This window comes from Artemia sp. Qi Xiang Cuo, chromosome 5 (genome assembly GCF_049724085.1).
Source record: "Artemia sp. Qi Xiang Cuo chromosome 5, ASM4972408v1, whole genome shotgun sequence".
Classification (NCBI taxonomy): Eukaryota; Metazoa; Arthropoda; class Branchiopoda; order Anostraca; family Artemiidae; genus Artemia; species Artemia sp. Qi Xiang Cuo.
In genome coordinates this window covers 76689938-76711429 of record NC_142798.1, presented here as the reverse complement: position 1 = coordinate 76711429, position 21492 = coordinate 76689938, and the positions used below count along the sequence as shown (strand labels likewise).

Here is a 21492-nt window from a genome sequence, read left to right as displayed (position 1 = left end):
CTTGGAGATCAAGTGTAACCTTCCAGGATGTGTTTGGGGGATGTTTTTTACCCACACACGAGTTATTCTCACTGTGGGTAATTAATTTGATAATTTTGTCAAAATTTTTTTTTATTGATTAATAAAGAACTTGAACTTGAAAGGGGAAGGGTCAAGTGAATCTTAAATTTTGATTTGAGGAAGGAGGAAGAGTTCGATCTAAAACACTATGCTTAAGAACGTCAGTGAAGTGCTTATTTTGCAATAGTTTCTGTTTGGTTGAAGTTTGAGTTATTTTATGACATTATTTCTGCTCCTCTCACATTTTAATAAGACTCTCTACATTTCTTCGAAAAGCTTTTTTTTGGAAACCTTTTTTTAAAAAATGGCGCGGAAAATAAATATATTTATCATTATGTGTCAATATTTATATCGTTAAAAAAAGAAAGAAAAATAAACTAGAATGCTGTTCAAGTATAAAGGAAATAGCAATAAATTCTTAGAGTAGACACATTTTTTCTTTTACTATTTCATACGACATTTTTATGTCAATATCTTTTCTTTATGCTCTATTTTGTTCCATAGTCTAGAAAACTGATACTACATTGTTAAATATTTATTACATTGATACTTTAATACACCTATTGTTATTTTGTAAAGCAAATAGCTTAAAGCAATCCGTTGAGTCCACTTGGGTAAAAATTTTCAATTGGTAAATTGATGGGTAGATTACCAATTTTTTTTCAAAACGTTTAAACAGAATGAATTTAAAAAAGAGAGCCTAGAAAAAAATTACTGGCTAGTAATTGAAGACAAAAGTTCTAAGCCGTACTATGGATGGAAAAATGGAACGACAGTTTTCCTATGTATAGCTAAATATAAGAACATATGCTATGACACATTATTTTTGAAAACACATGGGATAAAAGTAGTAATGACAAATACTTTTGAAATCAATGTTTTTCATTCAAATTGACACTTTGTTGCACAAGCAGGGTGTTAAAATCATTAAAGGCTACAGACCATGTGTAAACATCGACTGTTCTATCCATAGGTCTGACAAGAAGTTTTTTTTATGTCGTACTTGATCAACTAAGAATACTTGCTAACATTTTTCTGTCTGTCTTTGAAGACATAAATACTAGCTAATAAAAATCGTTCACTATATTATAGCTAAAAATGGGTCATTCTGCTTCGCTGCATTGTTAGTCTTTGGATATTGCACATCAAATTCCCTAACAATGATTCAGTTTGACAAAAATAATAGTTTAAAGAGAGTGAGCTGTGTTACCGTTCGGTGTCTACGGATATATAGGTAAATATAATATACAAATAAAACTAAGAGAAAACGATTTTCGACAAACCCCGTGAAAACGTGGTTTCTATTTGAGAGATTCATTTGGCGTTTTGTCCGTAAACTGCCAAGTACAAAAGTTTGTCATGTTCTAGGGAGCTGAGACAAAAGGTACATAATACAGTTTTCTAACGGTCTATGCTGCAATGCTAAAAAAATGTATTGAGTACTAAGCGTGCCTTGAATCTATTCGTAATGATAGTGATGCATTTTTGAAGACATTGTTCCCCTGTTTACTCAAAGATCAACGTATTGAATTGACCACCTGATGTTAATTAAACAATATTTATCGCACGCTCAATGGTCTAAATCTAATAATATTCACAAGAAAACTTATGATTATCTCATAACTTATATTCAGTTCTCTTGATCTTCTTTTGTAAAAATCAAATGTTCTCAATAATTGCCTATTAAAACAATCTAAAATACAATACACCTAATAAAAACTCTTGGAGAAAAACTGAAGACAGACGAGCACAAGCACTAAATCTATCTGTCACAAGAAAATTACGCAAATGGTCCTCTTTATAATATACATTGGCAAGGCCGTAGCCAGGGGGTAGGGGTTTGAACCCCTTCCCCCCCCCCCCCCGAAATGTTTGTCTGAATCGTAAAAACGTAACAGAAATTGACATGAACAAATTTTGTATGCGTTTTTCAAGGTTTTTTGTGTACCCCCTCCGCCCCATTTTTTTCTGAGTAAAACCCCTCAGAAAAAAATCCTGGGTACGGCCTTGCATTTTGGCTGTGCTTTGGATCTTCATAATGTTAAAACAACTTGCTAGTATGACAAGCTGTAATAGGTAGTGCGATGTCATCTATTGTTTTTTCCGCTAGAAGCCAGAACCAATGCGTTCTATTAATCGAGAAAAAAACATGAAGAATTTGTTTAGCCTATTTTAAGTTGAGCTGGAAGGTTTTGTCTACTACTAGACTAAGTGACAAAGCGTAAAAAAATAAGCTTAACAAGACAATATAATAAAAGTATGCTAACTTGATTTCTGCTGCTTTCAGTTCTGGAAAAACTTAGCTTTTTGGATTTATGAATTTTAGCTTTGGCTCCTAATTCTTTAACTTTACAACTGAGTCTAGGCTAAGAAGCTTGATAATGATTGAGACTATAAGTCAACTACTGTAAAACAACCATAAATTATTTCATATCCATTCATGAAAGCATGTTTCTTTACTTTTGCTCCCCACTTTAATGGATAAATAGGCCTACAGCCCACTTTATGTAAGCTAGTCTATGTCAGTAAATTTTTACAAAATCATATTATTGACTTACAAATAAAGTGAATATACCACTCAATGCCTTTTTTCATGCCCTTTCCAAATATAATAATCATTTTCTTCAGAAATGATTTTTACCCCCACCTCTATATAGCCTACCTATTCAGGGTATATATTTGCACATTAGGGGGACAGGTATAAAGTTTAAACTTACCTCTCATTTATATCAGAAATAAAATTTGCCCCCACTCCCCTAATTTGGAAATATATACCCTGAATTGGTATATAGGCTATAGGGGTGGGGGTAAAATTCATTTCCAAAAAAATGATTAGGCCTGTTATTTTGGAAAGAGCATAAAAAAGGCATTGAGTGGTATATTCACTTTATTTGTAAGTCAATTACCTTAAATCACACTTGCTAGCGATATGGACGAGTCCAGTGTACACCAGTTAGTGATGATAGGGCCGCGGGACATCAGCTTCATCCCATTGCGTGAGCCATAGTTTGGTTTCCCATTCCTTATCAAGATTGGCTTTGAAACTGTCAACGGATGGTGAACTCACTGTTGTTTCGCTCAGATCGTTCCAGAGGCTTATGATGCAGTTGGAGAAGAAATGGTTCCTCTTCCTTGTATTAGCACGCTTCCGAAAAAGCTTCGCTGAATGACCCCTGGTTCTTGACAACTGGGCAGGCTGAAAGAGGTCCTTGTTGTCAGACTTGAGCAGTTTGTAGGTCATTATCATATCACCTCTTCGCCAACGGTATGTCAGAGTTGGTAGCTTGAGGCTCTGCAGTTGGCATTCATACTCTTTGTCTCTGAGCCCCTTTATGCATTTTGACACCCATCTTTGGACAGACTCGAGAGCCATCTGGTCTGTTTTATTAATTGGCGTGGCAACACACATTCCAAATTCTAATCTTGGTCTCACCAGGCTCTTGTAAAGTTTTGTGATTATTGCAGGGGATCTACTTGTCATTGTACGTTTGATGAGACCAAGAGTTTGGTTCGCCTTTGCTACTGCAGCTCGGGTGTGGCAGTTGAAATTAAGGTCTTCGTCTACAACAACCCCCAGATCTCTTTCAGAGGGACTCTCAGAGAGTGTCTCACACCAGCATTTGCTGACATCCAGTATTGCCATCGTGGGTTATTTCTTCCAAAATGGAGAACCTTGCACTTTTCGACATTAAACTCGAGCCTCCATATCTTAGCCCATTTGCTAAAGCTGTCTAGATCTGACTGTATTGAGGTCACACCTTGCTGAGTTCCAACAGGACCAATGAGCTTTGAGTCATCGGCGTACAGGCTAAGCTTGCTTGTAACGGTTCTTGGAGCGTCATTAATATATACATTGAAGAGTGTAGGTCCCAAAACTGTTCCTTGAGGAACCCCGCTTAAGACCTCAGCCATTTTGGAGTAGTAAGCTCTGCCACCTTCACCAAAAACTCTGACCTGCTGCTTTCTTCTCTTTAGGAAAGACGTGATCCAGTCCACCACTCCCTCTTGAATTCCAATTGCCTTCAGTTTCAAATGAAGCCTTTGATGGCAGACTTTATCAAAGGCTTTAGCAAAGTCTAGCAAGATCATATCCACTGGGAGACCTTGGTCGAGGAGCTCAGTTATGCAATTATACAAGTCAATCAGATTGGTTTCGACTGATCTGCCTGGTCGGAAACCATGTTGTTGTTTCGATAGAAGGTTATTTGTGATCAATATTATGATATGGTAAAAATATACCTCTCTATTTTGCCCCCTTAAAAGCTGATTGTTTCACTGTTAGATTTGTCTGATTTTATTTGTTATAGTGCCATTCTTTTGCACTAAGATCACATCTTTCTGCAAGGATTTCCATTCTTTTAACTCATCTTTGTTCTAACAGCTGTTCAACAGCTGTTCTTACAGCTCACTGATTTTGCTTTTTAATCAAATGAGCCTCTAAATTTCCTACAGCTGTCCTCTACAGAGGGGTTAGGAAAAAATTTGTTGAAGCAATGGTTTACTATTTAGGGCAACACCAGACTTCTACCCTTGACTGAAGTTCTTGACAAAAAAGACATGCTTCTGACTATCTTAATATTTTCAATTTTTCTCCAAAGCTCGGTAGGTTGTTTGATCCACATGGAATGTAGATCTTGCCAGGGTAGTTCCTTAGGTTTGAGCTGGCTTCTCAGCCAAACTTGAATTTTTAGTCAAATTGATGGTCAGTTTTACTAGAACCCTTAAAACTTTACAAGCCAAGAAGAACTAGAAACTCAAGGTTGAAAACATCTTCTCTAATTAATATTTTCTATAGAGTCATTCTGAAAACCATGTTTTTATAGCAAACAAATTTTCCAAAATCATGAAAAATCAGTGTCTTAGAATATATTCCAGGTGAAAATTTTAATGTAACATGTATTTACTTCAAATTTAATACAAATTAGCAGTGAACCTGGAGCAGTTTAATAACTAATTCCTTAATACATATTATAATGATTATTAAAAAAGGATAATTTCAATGAGTGATGAGTAAAATATGCATTTTAAAGCATTAATTGCATGTTAAATTTCAATTCTCATAAAGTTAGTCATTTGCCTCTAATTTTCCAAATTTGAGGATGATAATATAGAAGTTAATTTACTAAATATGATAGTTAACCATATACACAAAAATTAAATACAAAATTCAATCTCACCTGGAGCAAAAAGCTTAATATTATTAGCTTTTTGTTGCACCTTGAACTTGCTCTTGGAGGGAAAAGGGTAAGCTTGGAACTTGAAAACAACTTTCTAAGCTCTAATTTACAATGAAGGCTCATTCTTGAAGGTTACATTCACTATTCACCTAGCATTATAACTTTACTCAATAGGAAAAAGACTGCAGTACTCAGGCCTGGATTTAAAGCTGTTATGCTTCTTGGCCTAATCATTTTTGCTGCTTTTTTTTCAAGATTTTGGGAAAATCTCAAAAAAATCAGGGATAATAGAAACATTGAACAGAATGCAACTGATGAGGCAAAAGTAATGAAAGAGAGAGGTGACACCAAGCTCTTAGCTGTCATTCTTAGGAGACATTGGGCAATCTATAAGTGGCCATATAATTCCTGTGTTGTTTTAAAATCACTTTTCATAGGTCTGCAAAATATACTGTATGATAAGAGACTGAATGCTAAAACTACCAACACTGGTCTTCAGACATCCCAGATGTGATATGATGCTGACCTACAATATAATAGTCAACCAAGCAACACCCTCCTCACAAAACATACAGGTCAACTCAACACTAGAGGAAACATGCAGGAGCTAGCAAAGGAAAGTTGAAAACCAAAATGCACCAAAACTTTTTTACCAAACATATTTCCAACAACTGGAACAACCTTCAAGACAAACCATTATTGCACACACTAGTGCTTCCTTTAAGTCAAGATTTGACAAAGAATAGAACAAAAAGCCATGGAAATATAAGTGGGACAGTCTGTCCGTCTCAGCTGCCAACTAATGCAACATCACTAGGCCCACAACACAGTGACATTCCAAATTACCATCATTGATGCAGAACAGAACAGATTCAGCAAGGACTTTAGGCCTATATTGCTCCTAAGTGTGAATAAAAGTAATCAAGGTAGTGTTCTAGGTAAAGGCCAATTGCCATGCCTAGTCTCTTAGTAAAATTTTAGAGTTATTGCTTCTTTCCAAGATCTTTGAGAAATCCAGGGTTGACTAACAGCAATGGTTTTGCTGAAACCTCAGCTGTACAGTTGCTCAAAGACTACTAAAGCAAAGGAGTAAAAAAAAAATCATGATTTGGGGTCTTCCCTATTTATGTTTTATATAGATGTTTCAGCTGCTTTTGACTTGGTTGTGTAATGTTAAAACTACTTAAGTATTTATGGCAATGTAAATGTTGCAGTGTTCTTGTCTCAGTGGTACTTGCCAAGTTGTGTGAGAATTTGGTGATCTCATATGCTTATTGTGTGTCTTAGACCAGGGTCTGTCCTGAGTCCTACACTATTTAATGCATTGACACCTCAATAATTGCTGAATAAATAGCTTGAAGAACCACTAAAGTGCCAACATACTGAGGACTCTTCACTGTGAGGAATTTTTCACTCTGAAGGCTGTTAAGAAATATTCAAACTGCTGAGACATAATTAATAGAGGAATTATGATCATTTAAGTTGCACTCAAAAGAAGCTTTGCCAGCAAGTTAGTTCTGTAATAATTTATCGTAACTTCTTCTAAGTTCACTGAGTGTCAGCCTGGAGCAGTTTATCTGAAGAAGCTACATTTATAGACAGCATCTGGAAGTTCAAAACTAGGGTTATGTCCTTAGTTTCAACACTTTCTTCTGAATAAAACTGTCAAAGTGTAAAATATAGTATTCATATTCCAAAGATATCCTGTTATACTTAAAATGCTTAACAAAGACTGGTTTCTGAGAAGGGGTGGATTTCAAGGGGGTAGCTCCTCTCCCCAAAAAAATTTACCAACGAATTATTTTTTATGAGTTAATGTTGCTCTCAGCAGTTCCCTTGATTTTACTATATAATTTGATTATATATTGGATGTTCTGCACGTTAATAAAATTTCTCCCCTTTACAGATCTTTTATATATCTTTCAAGGTCTAGATCCTCCACTTCTAAGATCTCTCTCTGGTCCTTAGCCAGGAATTGTCATTCTTTGGTCATCCCACCCCTTTGCTTAAGTCTCTGGCAAGTCTTATTTCATGCTTATTGTGCTTATGTTTAATCAGGTTGAAAGCAGTGCAAGCTTTGTTGCAAAGATTTGACTTGGCATGAATCTGGGATATTTAAAATGAAAGCACAATAGATATTGACAGGTATCTTAATAGGAAAACAAAACTGTCTACAATCTCTTTATATTATTTTTTTTTCAAAAAAGTTGCATGTAGTTAATGTAGCTATAAAGCAGCTGCCATAAGTCCATAACTATTGGATAAGCTATGCTGCACAGCAGAGTAGTTTTTTTACAGAAAGTTTTTATTTACTTAGTAGTTTTAAGAAAGGAATATTTTGATTGTCTAACTGGTCTTTTTTCCTCAAATTGAAAACACATAGAAAGGGGAGAATTTTTATTTTTTGGGAAAGATTGGGTGAAATGAAGATGGATACAAGAATTAGAGTTATGGTGGCTGCTTTAAAATTACCAACTTTCTAATCTCATAACTAAAAAAAAAAACCAGCTTGTATGATTGTTCCTTGTTTTAACCAACAATATGTGCCATATAATCCTTGTTGAATAAGGAAGAGGATTGCTGATGAGCCAAGGTATGCAAGAATGGATTGTTGTACAACTATAGTTGCATTTTTGTCCCCTATTTTTTTGAAGCTTTGGACCATTTTCCCCTTTTTTGAACCAAGCCCTTTCTCCTAATTCCTGAAATGAAAGAAAAAGGCAACTCTGAGGTCAGTTCTCCTATCTAATACTACTACTAACAACTCAATACACCACCAAGCCGCCTGAGGCCAACACAGCTATGCATGCTTCTCCTCCATCCCAATCTATTCAAAGCCTCCCTATTTACACCCTCCAAGGTAGTTCCTTTCTCCTCTTCAAATTAGTATAAGAATCAAATAAAATATGAAACATGGCTGACAATTATGCAGCTGTGAAGGTTACAAGAATTGAAAACCCATTTTGGGATTTAAGGCTATGAAATGCAGTTAAATTTCAATAATACATAAGAATACGAATTAGGGTGTTTTTTTGGTCATAGTCTGATGAAAAAGGTGTCAAAATTCATGTGTTAAAAACACAGTCAAATTAGAGAAAGGGAAAAAGATGTAGGAGGATGGCCTGTGGCTGTTTTGAACAAAAAATGCAACTGATATTGATCAACAAAGCCACACAAAACACATATTGGTTGTTGGATTGAAAAATCTTCTATTTTGCATTTAAACCTCTGAAAAATATTTGAATGCTCTGATTGAAAAATTTATGAAGTAAGCTAACTTTTCAAAATAAGTGGCCTTACATATTAGAACAACTTCTAAGCAAAAGCATTTGTAATCCTTTTCATGATACAGGCCAACATTCAGAAGACACCTCAGTCACTGCGCCTGTAATCATCTTGCTTGACATTGGTCTGGACTCCTTTGACTCCATGACCAGACTTCTGATGCTTGAAAGTTAGATTTGATGTGTAGGTTGGAAGCCAGGAAAGGACCTTGAACTTTCTGAAATAGTTAACTGAATGTCAAGGGTGTAGTGACAAAACGACAACATTTTTAAAGTATATGGCTCCAAAAGTATCCTTGATTGAAAGTATCCCCTTCAAAAAAGGTGCAGTTTGTAAACACTGCTTATATTTGCTGATTCTGAGACCAGTAAAGGCTCACATCAGACACTTCGATACTTAGTTTTGAAGCCATATCATAGGCAGCACAATCGCACTGCCTAAGTAAAGAACAATGTTGGCACAATGTATTATTTATTTTTCCCCTTTAGACCAGGGCACTTTGTATCGAAGGACTTGTCGTAGAAACTTGGAAAAGGGCTCATTCGATTGGAAATTGGTATGGCTAGTGCCCTTTTTAATAGTCGAAAGTGATTGGAAGGCAACTAACACCCCTTCCACACCCACCATTTCCCCAAACACATCCAATCAAATTTGTGAGATAGCCATTTTGTTCAGCATAGTTGATTTTCAGATTGAAATTATGTTTTTGAGGAGGACACTCTCCCCACAGTCCTCAGGGCAAGTGTTGTAAGTTATGCCATGGGGGCCTATAAGGTTTTTATAGAAAGCTTTGTCACAGAAACTTCAAAATGGGCTCATTTGATTGGAAATTCAAAGGGTGCCCTTTTTAATAATCGAAAGTGATTGAAGGGCAACTAAACCCCCCTCTCATGCCCACCTTTTCCCCAAACAAATCCAATCAAAATTTTGAGATAGCCATTTTGCTCAACGAGGTTGAAAGTTCTGAAAGTTAGGTCTTTGATGATGAGAACCCCCTCCCCCCCTACAGTCCTCAGGGCAAGGGTTGTAAGTTATGCTCTGGGGGCATATAAGGTTTTTATAGAAAGCTTTGTTATAGAAGTTTCAAAAAGGGCTCATTTGATTGGAAATTGAAATGCCTAGTGCCCTTTTTAACAGTCGAAAGTGATTGAAGGGCAACTAAACCCCCCTCTCATGCCCACCTTTTCCCCAAACAAATCCAGTCAAAATTTTGAGATAGCCATTTTGCTCAACGTAGTTGAAAGTTCTGAAAATTAGGTCTTTGAGGATGAAAACCCCCTCCCCCCTACAGTCCTTAGGGTCAGGGGTTTAAGTTACGCCCTGGGGAAATACAAGGTTTTTTAGAGAAAGTATTGTCGCTGAAACTTCAAAAAGGGCTCATTTGATCAGGAATTGAAACGCCTAGTGCACCTTTTAACAGTTGACAGTGACTGGAGGGCAAGTATCAACTCTTTCATGCCCACCATTTATCCAAACACATCCAAACAAAATTTTGAGATAGCTAATTTGATCAAAGTAGTTGAAAGATCCGGATATTATATATTTGAGGATGATAACCCCCTCAGAGTCCTTGGGAAAAGGGGTGTTTGTTGTGCCGTTGAGGCCTATAAGGTTTTTATAGACATTTTTGTGGTAGAGGCTTGATAATGGGCTCCTTTGATCGGAAATTAAGAGGGCGATTGCTACTTTTATTGTTCAAAAGGGATTAGAGGATAACTTACACCCCTCTCACACCTTCCATTTCCCCAAACACATCCAATCAAAATTTTGAGATGGCCATTTTGTCTGACATAGTTAATAAGTCTGGAAATTATGTTTTTGAGTATGATACTCCCCTCACAGCCCTCAGGTCAAGGGTTGTAACTTATGCCCTGGGGCATATACGGTTTTTATAGAAAGCGTTGTTGTAGAAACTTCAAAAGGGGCTCATTCAATTGGAAATTGAAAGGGCTAGTGCCCTTTTTAATAGTCGGATGTGATTGGAGGACAAGTAACCCCCCTCTCACGCCCTTAATTTCCCCAAGTACGTCCAATAAAAATTTTGAGATAGACGTTTTGTTCAACGTAGTTGAAAGGTCCAGAAATTATGTCTTTGAGGATGACAACTCCCTCACAGCCCTCAGGGCAAGGGTTTTAAGTTGTGCCATGGGGCATATGAGGTTTTTATAGAAAGCGTTGTCATAGAAACTACAAAAAGGGCTTATTCAATTGCAAATTGAAAGAGTTAGTGCCCTTTTTAATCGTTGGAAGTGATTGGAGGGCAACTAACCCCCCTCTCACGCCCACCATTCCCCCAAACACATCCAATCAAAATTTTGGGATAGCAATTTTCTTCCACATAGTTGAAAGTTCTCAAAATTAAGTCTTTGAGGATGACAACCTCCCCCCACAGCCCTCAGGGCAAGGGCTGCAAGCTATGCCCTTGGGTCATATAAGGTTTTTATTGAAAGCATTGTTGTAGAAACTTTAAAAGGGCTCATTCAATTGGAAATTGAAAGGGCTAGTGCCTTTTTTAATAGTTGAAAGTGATTGGAGAGAACCAACACCCCTCTCATGCCCACCATCTCCCCAAACACATCCAATCAAAATTTTGAGATAGCCATTTTGTTTAACATAGTTAAAACTTCTGGAAATTAGGTCTTTGAGGATGACCACCCCATCACAGCCCTCAGGGCAAGGATTTTAATTTATGCCCTGGGGGCATATAAGGTGTCTATAGAAAGTGTTGTTGTAGAAACTCAAACATGGCTCATTTAATTGGAAATTGAAAGGGCTAGTGCCTTTTTTAATAGTCGAAAGTGATTGGAAGGCTTGAAATTTTTATAGTAAAGACATATTATAGTAAAGATCATGACATTTTATAGTAAAGATTGATGTGGGTACAATGTATTATTATAATTTTTTTTTTCTTGTTTAAACCAGGGCACTTTGTATTGAAGGAGTTGTCGTAGGAACTTCGAAAAGGGCTCATTCGATTTAAAATGAGAAGGGCTAATGCCCTTTTTAATAGTCGAAAGTTATTGGAGGGCAACTAATCCCCCTCCTATGCCCACCCTCCCATTTTCCCATTATGTTTAAAAACTAATTGTTGTCTTAAGATTAAATCAAAATGCACTGTGTTAATGCTAATTCCCAATAATGCATCTCAGCAGTATCCCAAAAATGACTGAGGGCATTATGTTCAAACTTTCGGGGCTACTTCTGCTCTATAAATTTAACCAAATCAAAATAGCGTAAGTGTATCCAAGCTATCAAAGAAAGTAAACAGATTTTTTTTTTTTGCAAATGGTATCAAGTTTTCTATTTCAGGTCAACTAGAGGAGGTATGAAAATAAATTAAACACTATTATTTGTATCCAGATTTTTAAAAGGGTGTATGTTGTTAAAAAATGCTGACAATTTTTCTCCAGTATGCAAATACCAGGTCAAACTTTAAAGTCTTAAATAAAGCAACAAGATTTGTAGTATTATTTTCTTTTTCCCTGAAAAGACTATGTCAATATAAAAAAAAACAGAAATTAATTAAAAATCTTTCCAAAAAATAAGTTTTTCAAAGAGAAGTAAAGAACTCTATTTAACAAAAAATGAGCAAAAATAAAATCAAATAATCTACCAAGCATGACACTACCACAAATCAGCATCGATAAATAAATGAAAGCTAAAAACGAACAGAAATTACAATAAATAACGGAGTTAAAATCAAAACGTGTAGAAATTTACCTGAGTAAGGCTCAAAACCCCCATGCCTTCCCAAGGCCAGAACATAATTTGCACTTTACTGAAAAAAATGCAAATGAATGTGCATTGTCAGTTTAATATACATATATTGATATTTAGTAATCAAAATGTGAATATTATTCAATGTTAATATTATTTGATTTTTTAAATTTATAAAAGTAAAAACATTTATATTTTTTTCAGTAATTGATTTATTGATTTATTTGATTTATTAAAGTTATAAAAGTAAAAAAAAAAATAATCAAAAATGATTAAAAATAACTATGAATGAAGATTCATGGCAAATTACAATGAAACAATCAATTTTAAAAACTTGTTCAAGTTTTTGCTTGATTTAATTTATTTAAGAAGCTACATACAGTGGCATTAATTTTACGAAAATATGTGTGGGGTGGATGGGGGAATTGGACAAAATGGATTTTTCGAAATAAAGGAAAAGGAGACGAATTTGTTTTTTTTTATATTTATTTTGCAACAAAAATATAATAAAGGTATTTTTCTAGGAGGCAAATTCCCTCTTCTGCTCCCTCCAGTTGAATACCCTGGGTACCTGCATTTCAAACCATGCTAGGTGTGGGCATGCTTCTGTTGGCAAAAATATATGTAGTGACTTCAAAGTCACTGCAAATTATGCATCTCGATTGCCAATTTGGGGATGGCTAAACAAATATTTCAGGCAAAAATAGACTTTTAGACCCATACGCCCCTTTCCTTCCAAGCATGGGCGCCCATAAGCTGAATTTTAGGGGGGGGGCTTACCTGGCCTAATCGGCACTTCCAATGTTGTATAATAGAAATTTTAAAACAAAAATATGAAAATATAAGGTAGCATCATTCAGCCAGGGGGGGGGGCAAACCCCCCCCCCTCTATGAGCACTCATGCTTCCAGGAGTCAACCACCTGATTCCCCCCGCCAATGTGTAGACCTGTTTGCACATACAAACTTACTAATAGCTTACACAAAACATAATTTTAGGGTTGGTTTCTTTTATCTTTATTTTTTGGTGAAAATTAGTGGCCCTAGAGCTCCAACTGTCCAACTGTAAAATTTCTCTATCTATACACTGCTTTAAAAGAGATTGCCATTGTTTTACTGTTTTGGCCTATCTATCAATTTTAGCAAACTTTTTATAAGAGCCTTTTTTGGGTCAAGAATAGATTTGCTAAATTGATTGTTTGTGACAGATTCAAGAATTTGTTTTTAAAGTCAATAGAAGCATATCACAAAACGAGTGCCGTGGGACAGGCGGTCTCTTTACTAAGACTATTTCAAGAACTCCCCCTTCTCTTGAGAAAGATTTGGAATGAGCACAAAAATACCAATATTGTAAGCCTAAAATAGTGTTTTAGAGGCAAAATGCTCTCCCTTCTTTTAGAAAAAGTGATCTGACCTGTATCTTTAAAAGTTTGTGTATGTGTAGGCCTATTTATAAGATATCAAAACAACATTCTTCTTCAAACATTAGCTTATTGTAATGTATATTAAATTCTCCTAAAATTTAAAAGTTTTCTTTCATCTCTTTTCTTTGATTAGTTAAAACACTTTTTCCACTAAACAAGTTTCCAAAAAAAGTAAAGAACTCCATTAAACCCAAAATGAACGGAAATAAAATCAAATAATCTACCAAGCATACAACTACCACAAATCAGTATAAAAAATAAATGAAACCCAAAACAAACAGAAATTAAAATAAATAACAGAGTCAAAGTCAAAACGATGAGAAATTAATATGAGTAGGGTTCTAAACCCCTATGCTTTCTAAAGGCCAGAATATAATTTATACTTTACTGAAAAAAATTCAAATAAATTTACTGAAAAAAGTGCATTGTAAGTTTGATATGCATATGCTGAAATTTACTCCTTAAAATTTTAATTAATTTTCGATTTCTTAAAATTAAAATGAAAACATTTAAAACAATTTTTTCAATTTTCAATCAAATGAGCCCTTTTTGAAGTTTTTAAGACAACGCCTTCTATGAAAATGTTATATGCCCCCCAGGGCATAACTTACAACCTTAGCCCTGAGGGCTGTGGGGGGATGTCATACTCAAAGACATAATTTTCAGACTCTTCAGCTCTGTTCAACAAAATGGCTATATCAAAATGTTGATCGGAAGTGTTTGGGAAAATGATGGGCGTGGGCTTTTGACTATTAATAAGGGCACTAGCCCTCTCAATTCCCAATTGAATAAGCTCTTTTTTTCCAGGAGTATAATTTTATTTACACATAATTTACAAAAAAGCCAAGGAACCTTTCGGTTCGTTAGGCCAACTCCAACTTCCAACATAATTCAATATAAATCAACAAAAACAAAACAATATCCCCCACCGACGGGCTAACAAAACAACACAACCAAAAATTTTATTATGGCACTACTAAAAAAAAAAAAAAATCAAACAAATTGATAAATATTATTGCAAAAATCCCTCATTTTCCCCCAGAAACTACTTCGGTCATACTCACGCACAACCCCAATAGGCAAATGACTCCAGGAGCTCGGCAAAACATGCCGAGCAGAGAACTGTGACCGGGTTGTTTCACACTGCGGCCGTCAAAATCCATCTGCATTTCTTGTAATATAATTGTGAAGGTCCACACCAGTTATAAACATGCCTTTAAAACATTCTGAGGTAAGGTTATTAATAATATCAAACATTAACATAGATTGATAAAAAAGGAATATGCCTGCAAGAGGAAGAATATTCAGTTTTAAGTCCACATTACTCACTGAATCTCTTGGTCCATAATTTGCTAAAATCCTAATGGCAGAATTCTGCAAAGCACTAAGTCCTTTCAGATGGGATCTAAAAGTTGAAGACCATACCGAACAACAATATAAAAGGTAACAATATACAAATGAAAAATACAAAAGTCTAAGGACAATTTTCGGACAAGTGTGCTTCAATTTCCTAATAATTCGAACATTACGGGCAATTTTAGATGTTATACAATTTATATGATCTGAAAAACTAAGCGTCTCATCTACAATAATGCCTAAATACCTAGTCGAGCGTACTCTATTAATAAATGAATTCCCGCACCTTAACTTATCTACCCAAGGATAATACTTTTTAGAACGAGCAAACAACACAAAATTACACTTCTTAAAATTTTTTTCCAGCTTATTCAACCTAATCCACTTTTCAATCAAACTTATATCATGTTCGACTGCACGGATCAACTCTTTTTCAGTTCTCGCGCATACTGTTAAATTTGTATCATCAGCAAATAGAACTAACGCTTTTACAGGGATCACATTTGGGTCCACTGTTTACTGAATTAACAATACTAGATAAAACTCTACATAGATCATTAATATATACAGCAAATAATAGTAGACCAAAAGGAGATCCCTGTGGGACTCCAGACTCGACATCATATTCACATGTAGCTTGTTTTCCATCATCCAAATATAATTTTCTATCACTTAGGTAAGACTTCAACAGATTCAAAGCTCTTCCTCTTATACCGGCATTATCTAATTTACGCAATAGAATTTCGTGGTCCACAGAATCGATCACTTAAAATATCTAAAAATACAATTATGACTTTAAGATGTTTATCAAGGCCATCATTAACCAACGTTGTAAGAAACTGAACTGCATGCTCTGTAGAATGTTTCTTTCTGGAAACAAATTGGTTCTTAAAGAAAAATCCTTTCTTTTCTAGAAATGTCTCAACCCTTAGGCATAAAACCTTCTCTATTGTTCTAGCTATATTCGCAAGCAGTGAAACTGGTCTGTAATTGCTGGGGTTTTCTTGGTCACCTGACTTAAAAATTGGCGCTATTTTTGCAGTTTTAAACGGCTGAGTAATCGGTTTTCCACTGTTTTCATACTATCAGTTAGACCTTGTAGAGCAGTTGAGTTGTCCTTTACTGTTGCTAAAATAATAGCTATGTTGTCAGCTAACGATTTGATTGACAGTTCTTCAAGCCATATTCCTGAAGAAACATTTGAGATGTTTGAACTGTCAAGTTCTTGTTGCTTCTTTCTTTTTTTTGTCATCTCCAATGAAACCTTGCCAACAAATTTAAAGTAGCCTATACAAAAGAATGTGCTCACCTTGAAAGCTCCTTATTTTACCCACGTGGAGCAAAACGTGCAATTTGCTTAATTGGCCGTTAATTGAGCCACGACAAACAGCTTAAATCTCGAACATTCAGCTCCTAATTTGCCAATTCTCCTCTCCAGATAAACGATTATCCTGCTGTTATTATCCGCAAAAAATTTTTCATGAATGCTTGAAATCATGCAATAGCTAGGTTAGGATGCAATCGAAACTACCTGTATGAATGCATTCAGGTAAATTTAATTTCGTAACAATGAAATCACTATCTGAATAGTTCAAACTATTATCCTTTTTAAACTGGTTTAGCTCTTCACTCTTTGAACTCTGACAGTGAACTGAAGTTTCTACGACAACATTTTCTATAAAATCCTTATATGCCCCCAGGGTATAACTTATAACCTTTGCCCTGGGGGTTGTGGGGGGTTGTCATTTTCAAAGACATAACTTCTGGACCTTTCAACTACGTTGAACAAAATGGCTATTTCAAATTTTGATTGAATGTGTTTAGGGAAATGGTGGGCGTGAGAGGGGGGTTAGTTGCCCTTCAATCACTTTCGACCATTAAAAAAGGCACTAGCCCTTTCAAATTCGATCGAATGAGCCCCTCTTGAAGTCTCTACAACAACACTTTCTATAAAAACCTTTTATGCCCCCATTGCATAATTTACAATCCTTACCCTGAGGGCTGTGTGTGTGTGGGGGGGGGGGGGGTGTTGTCATCCTCAACGACCCAATTGCCAGAACTTTTGAACTACATTGAAGAAATGGCTATCTCAAAATTCTGATTGGATGTGTTTGGAGAAATGGTCGGCGTGAGAGGGGGGTTAGTTGCCCTCCAATCACTTTCTACTATAAGAAAGAACACTTGCTCTTTCAATTCCCAACTGAATGAACCCTTTTTGAAGTTTCTACGACAACACTTTCTATAAAATCCTTATATGCCCCCAGGGTATAACTTATAACCTTCGCCCTGGGGGTTGTGGGGGGGGGGTCGTCATCCTCAAAGACATAACTTCTGGTCCTTTCAACTACGTCGAACAAAATGTCTATTTCAAAATTTGGATTGGATGTGTTTGGAGAAATGGTGGGCGTGAGATGGGGGGTTAGTTGCCCTTCAATCACTTTCGACTATTAAAAAGGGCACTAGGCCTTTAAATTTCCAATCAAATGAGTCCCTTTTGAAGTTTCTACGACAACGCTTTCTATTAAAACCCTGTATGCCCCCATTGCATATCTTACAACCCTTACCATGAGGGCTGTGGGGGGGGGAGTGTTGTCATTCTCAAAGACCTAATTTCCAGAACTTTCAACTACATTGAAAAAATGGCTATCTCAAAATTTTGATTGCAGGTGTTTGGGGAAATGGTGGGCGTGAGAGGGGGGTTACTTGCACTCCAATCACTTTTGACTATTAAAAAGGGCACTAGCCCTTTCAATTTCTAATCAAATGAGCCCTTTTTGAAGTTTCTACGACAACTCCTTCGATACAAAGTGCCCTGGTCTAAAAGAAAAAAAGAAAAAAAATAATACATTGTGCCAACATCGTTCTTTACAGCGTTGTAATGATTTTGCTGGACTTTCCGGTAATATGAGAACATTTTTCCCAGGATGGGTGGTTAAAATTGAAAGCACAGCTCTTTTTAATTGTTTTAGGAGGGGTCCTTTATAACAATTTTTGGAGGGGGATTCCTTTACTTCCTGCGTTCAGATGTAATTCACATACTTTTAATCTTTTCTAGAACGCAAGTTATATAACTGTAGTTAAAATGAACGATTCAGTTGTATCTTATCGTGAAATCTGTGACAATGTGAAAATGGCCAGAGAAGCAGCAATACTGGGAAGTTATGATAGCTCTACTGCCTATTATCAAGGAGTTATTTTACAAATATCCAGGCTTATATCTTGTTCAACCGACCCAGTGAAGAGATCCAAGTGGACTGAAGTAAGTAGATCTTGGGAAATGCAATATCTAAAAAATGCAATATCTTAGTGGTCTAAACAAGGGCTCTTAGCTCAGAAAACAAAAGACAGTATAGCAACAACCATAATGTGCCTAATGGAGGGTGGTAATTGCTCCCTTATAATTCTAGACCAGTGGTTCCCAACCAATTTTTGGGCCATCCACCACATGGCATTTCTAAAATCCTGATGCACTCCCTTGTGATATCTAAATTTTGCTACCCAAAATTTTATGCGTATTCACCTGAAGCAAGTTTAAAAGGCTGTTAACTTGGTATATTTTTTTCAAGTTGTTCTCTAGGTGTGTTTTGTGCAGATGAATTTTTTTTGTCTGTATTCAACGCCTTTTATAAAATGCTTGAAATTGTTGCACTACTATCATGTATCTGTTTTGATCTTTAAATGTATGTGAAGGTGACGTCATTTACTTGAAAAATGTTTTTTTTTATTTTGACGTTAGAGTATTGTCCGTCGAAAGGTGTACGTTCCTGCCTATTACCCACCAAAATGTTCCCATGTCCCACTGGTGTCCCAATTTGTCCCAATTGGGCGTGTGTCCCAAATTGAGGATCACAGTTTTGGTCTTTAAGGAAATGCATAAAATAAAATTGTAGTTCTTCTAAATATTTACTAAGTATAAGTTGTAAGTATAAACTTGACACCTGTCACTTGTTTCCTTTTTTTTAAATGTGCAAAGCCTTTACACAACTACTTACGTAATTTAAGGCGCACAATGTCAGAGTAGTATAAATGACATTTCATTTTATGATATATGCCATGAAGGACAATTTTTAAGAAACTTTTTGATGTAATATCCAGCCTGACCTACACTCACTCCAAATTAGCTGATTTTTTTTACTCAACACAAAGCTTATTCATTAATAATGCTAAATAGATAATTGTATTTATTTGATTTAGTTCGTTTTATTGCTGAAAAATTACAGGTTCGCATCCAGGTTTTTTTTCGGGGGGGGGGGGGGGGTACAAAAGGTTTTTTTGGGGGTGGGGGTACAAAAAAAACTTGTAAAAACGTATCAAAAATGTGTGGTACTTGTATGATATAGCCCCTACTTAATATTCTTCTAGTATGTTTTTCTGACGCTCAATCCTAGTAAAATATACCTAAGTATGATAAACATATAATACATTGGTAACAAATTTGGCCTATATATTTGCACATTAGGGGGGGAGGGGTAAAGTATAGCGGATCTGCATGCCTAATGTGTTAGGTACAATTATTCTGTATATTTCGAAGTAAGAATTGTTTTCTAACTTCACACTGTCCAAATACTTAACCCCCCCCTTAATTTGGAAGCATATAGCCCAAGTTATATATTTTCCATCTATCTCTTCTTTTTGTCGTGTCTCACGCTAAGCTGAAAGAAACTAACGAAAAAAAGCCGGTTCTGTAATCCATCAATGAATGGACAATTTGAGCAGTAGGAGTAGTAATCAAGATTATACTTCTAGGAGACATATAGCAATTTCAATGTTATTCTGGATCTGTATACGCCTTTTCAAAGAGATTCAGAGCTCCCTCACATGACCTTCTGGATTTCCTTGGAGGTATAGCAATTTCTATGTTATTCTGGACCTTGTATATGCCTTTTCAAAGAGATTCAGAACTCCTTCACATGGTCTTCTGGATTCTATGGAAGCTATAGCAATTGCAACGTTATTCTATAGAAGCTTTGCATAACGTGTTATGAAGGACAAGTTGTTCTGACGCAATTTACATGGACTAGATTTCTAATTCATGGTATACATGTCTTCTTAGGGATAAACCCGTGTTAGAAAACCAGCGCGTCTTGTTTAGCTGTTAATATATTCAATTATTTTTTTTTATATATTCAACTTTCAGATTAGGATTTTCAACAGTTTGAATAGTTCATTCAACCTATCAGTATCGGTATTTTTGCGATTATTTACATAGATATGGAATATTCTAAGCAGCTTCTGGTGAGTAAAATTTTCTCATTATTATAATAAAAAGAAATTGTCTCGCCATTAAGTCAAGGAAGAAATTCCTTCCTTATACTTTTTTTTTTCACCGTGTTGTTACCTCTTTTAAAAAGCTTCCTTCTTTTAAATATTAAACGGTCCATGTATTTCAATTTTAGTAAATATTCAAAAAAAGAGAGGCATGTTCACTTTGATTTTGGCTTGTATATAAAAAATTAAAATAGAATTTGCATATTAGTTTCGACAGATATGAAAGGTCGCCTCCCACCTCAATATCTTGTTCTTTACACTAAAGTTCGAATTTCGTTCAAATCGCAAAGGTTGGTTAAGATATCTCTTTTGAAAATGCTAAAAAAAAAATCGTTTTACTCGTAAATTCAAATTTCAGGAGGGACTTAGCCCCCCCCTTCCCTCCAACAATACAAAAGCTTAAAATATAATGATTATATTCAATAGAAAAAGCGAAGTATGTTTTTTTCTATTATGTAAAACAAAAACCTACTCCCTCAATTGCGGTGTTACAATCATAATTCTTTAGTTTTAGTTATTTCGTTCAAACTGTGGCTTTTCACGTAATCCTCTTAACAATACAGCAATTTCCAAAGCTTAGCAGGTAATATCTTGACTCATTGTCATGAATTGAAACCTGTTTCTGCGATTTTCGTCCTTCAAAGTGAAATTTTGAAAGACGTATTTATTAAGCTATTAATTGTTTAAAGCATATTCAAGTCTAGGTAGCATACTAGGACTCCCAAGGCTGTTCAGTATGATGAATGTATGTACGCGAAGGAAAATTGGAGCAGAAAAATATTGATTTGTAAAAAGTAGCAGGCATTCTAAAGCACTAATAGATTGAGCGCTACAAGTTTCAGAATCGACTTTATAGGTCAAATTATATCACGGGAAGAGGTTTTAAAATCCCCCTTTCCTCCAAAACTCAAAATTTTCAAAAATTTTATTTTAAAAGATTTTTAAATATTTGTAAAGCACTAAGACATAGAGCACTACAAGTTTCAGAATCGACTTTATAGGTCAAAATATATCACGGGAAGAGGGTTTTAAAATCCCCCTTCCCTCCAAAACTCAAAATGTTCAAAAATTTTATTTTAAAAGCTTTTTAAATATTTCTAAAGTGCTAATAGTTATAGCACTACAAACATCAGAATTGACTTTATAGGTCAAATTATATTATGGGGACATGTTTTTGAAATCCTCCTTCCCTCCAAACTCAAAATTT

The 21492-nt window shown here is 35.5% G+C and overlaps 1 protein-coding gene across 1 annotated transcript in view; it reads left to right on the top strand.

Moving 5' to 3' along the window:
* The first annotated feature begins 2181 nt into the window (after positions 1-2181).
* The window catches only part of Kat60 (katanin p60), a 90142-nt gene continuing 70831 nt past the window's right edge, over positions 2182-21492 (top strand). The window contains exons 1-2 of the mRNA XM_089089945.1: positions 2182-2317; positions 18073-18276. Coding sequence (XP_088946071.1) covers positions 18100-18276 — 177 coding nt within the window. The 5' untranslated portion in view covers positions 2182-2317; positions 18073-18099. The remainder of the gene's footprint in view (positions 2318-18072; positions 18277-21492) is intronic.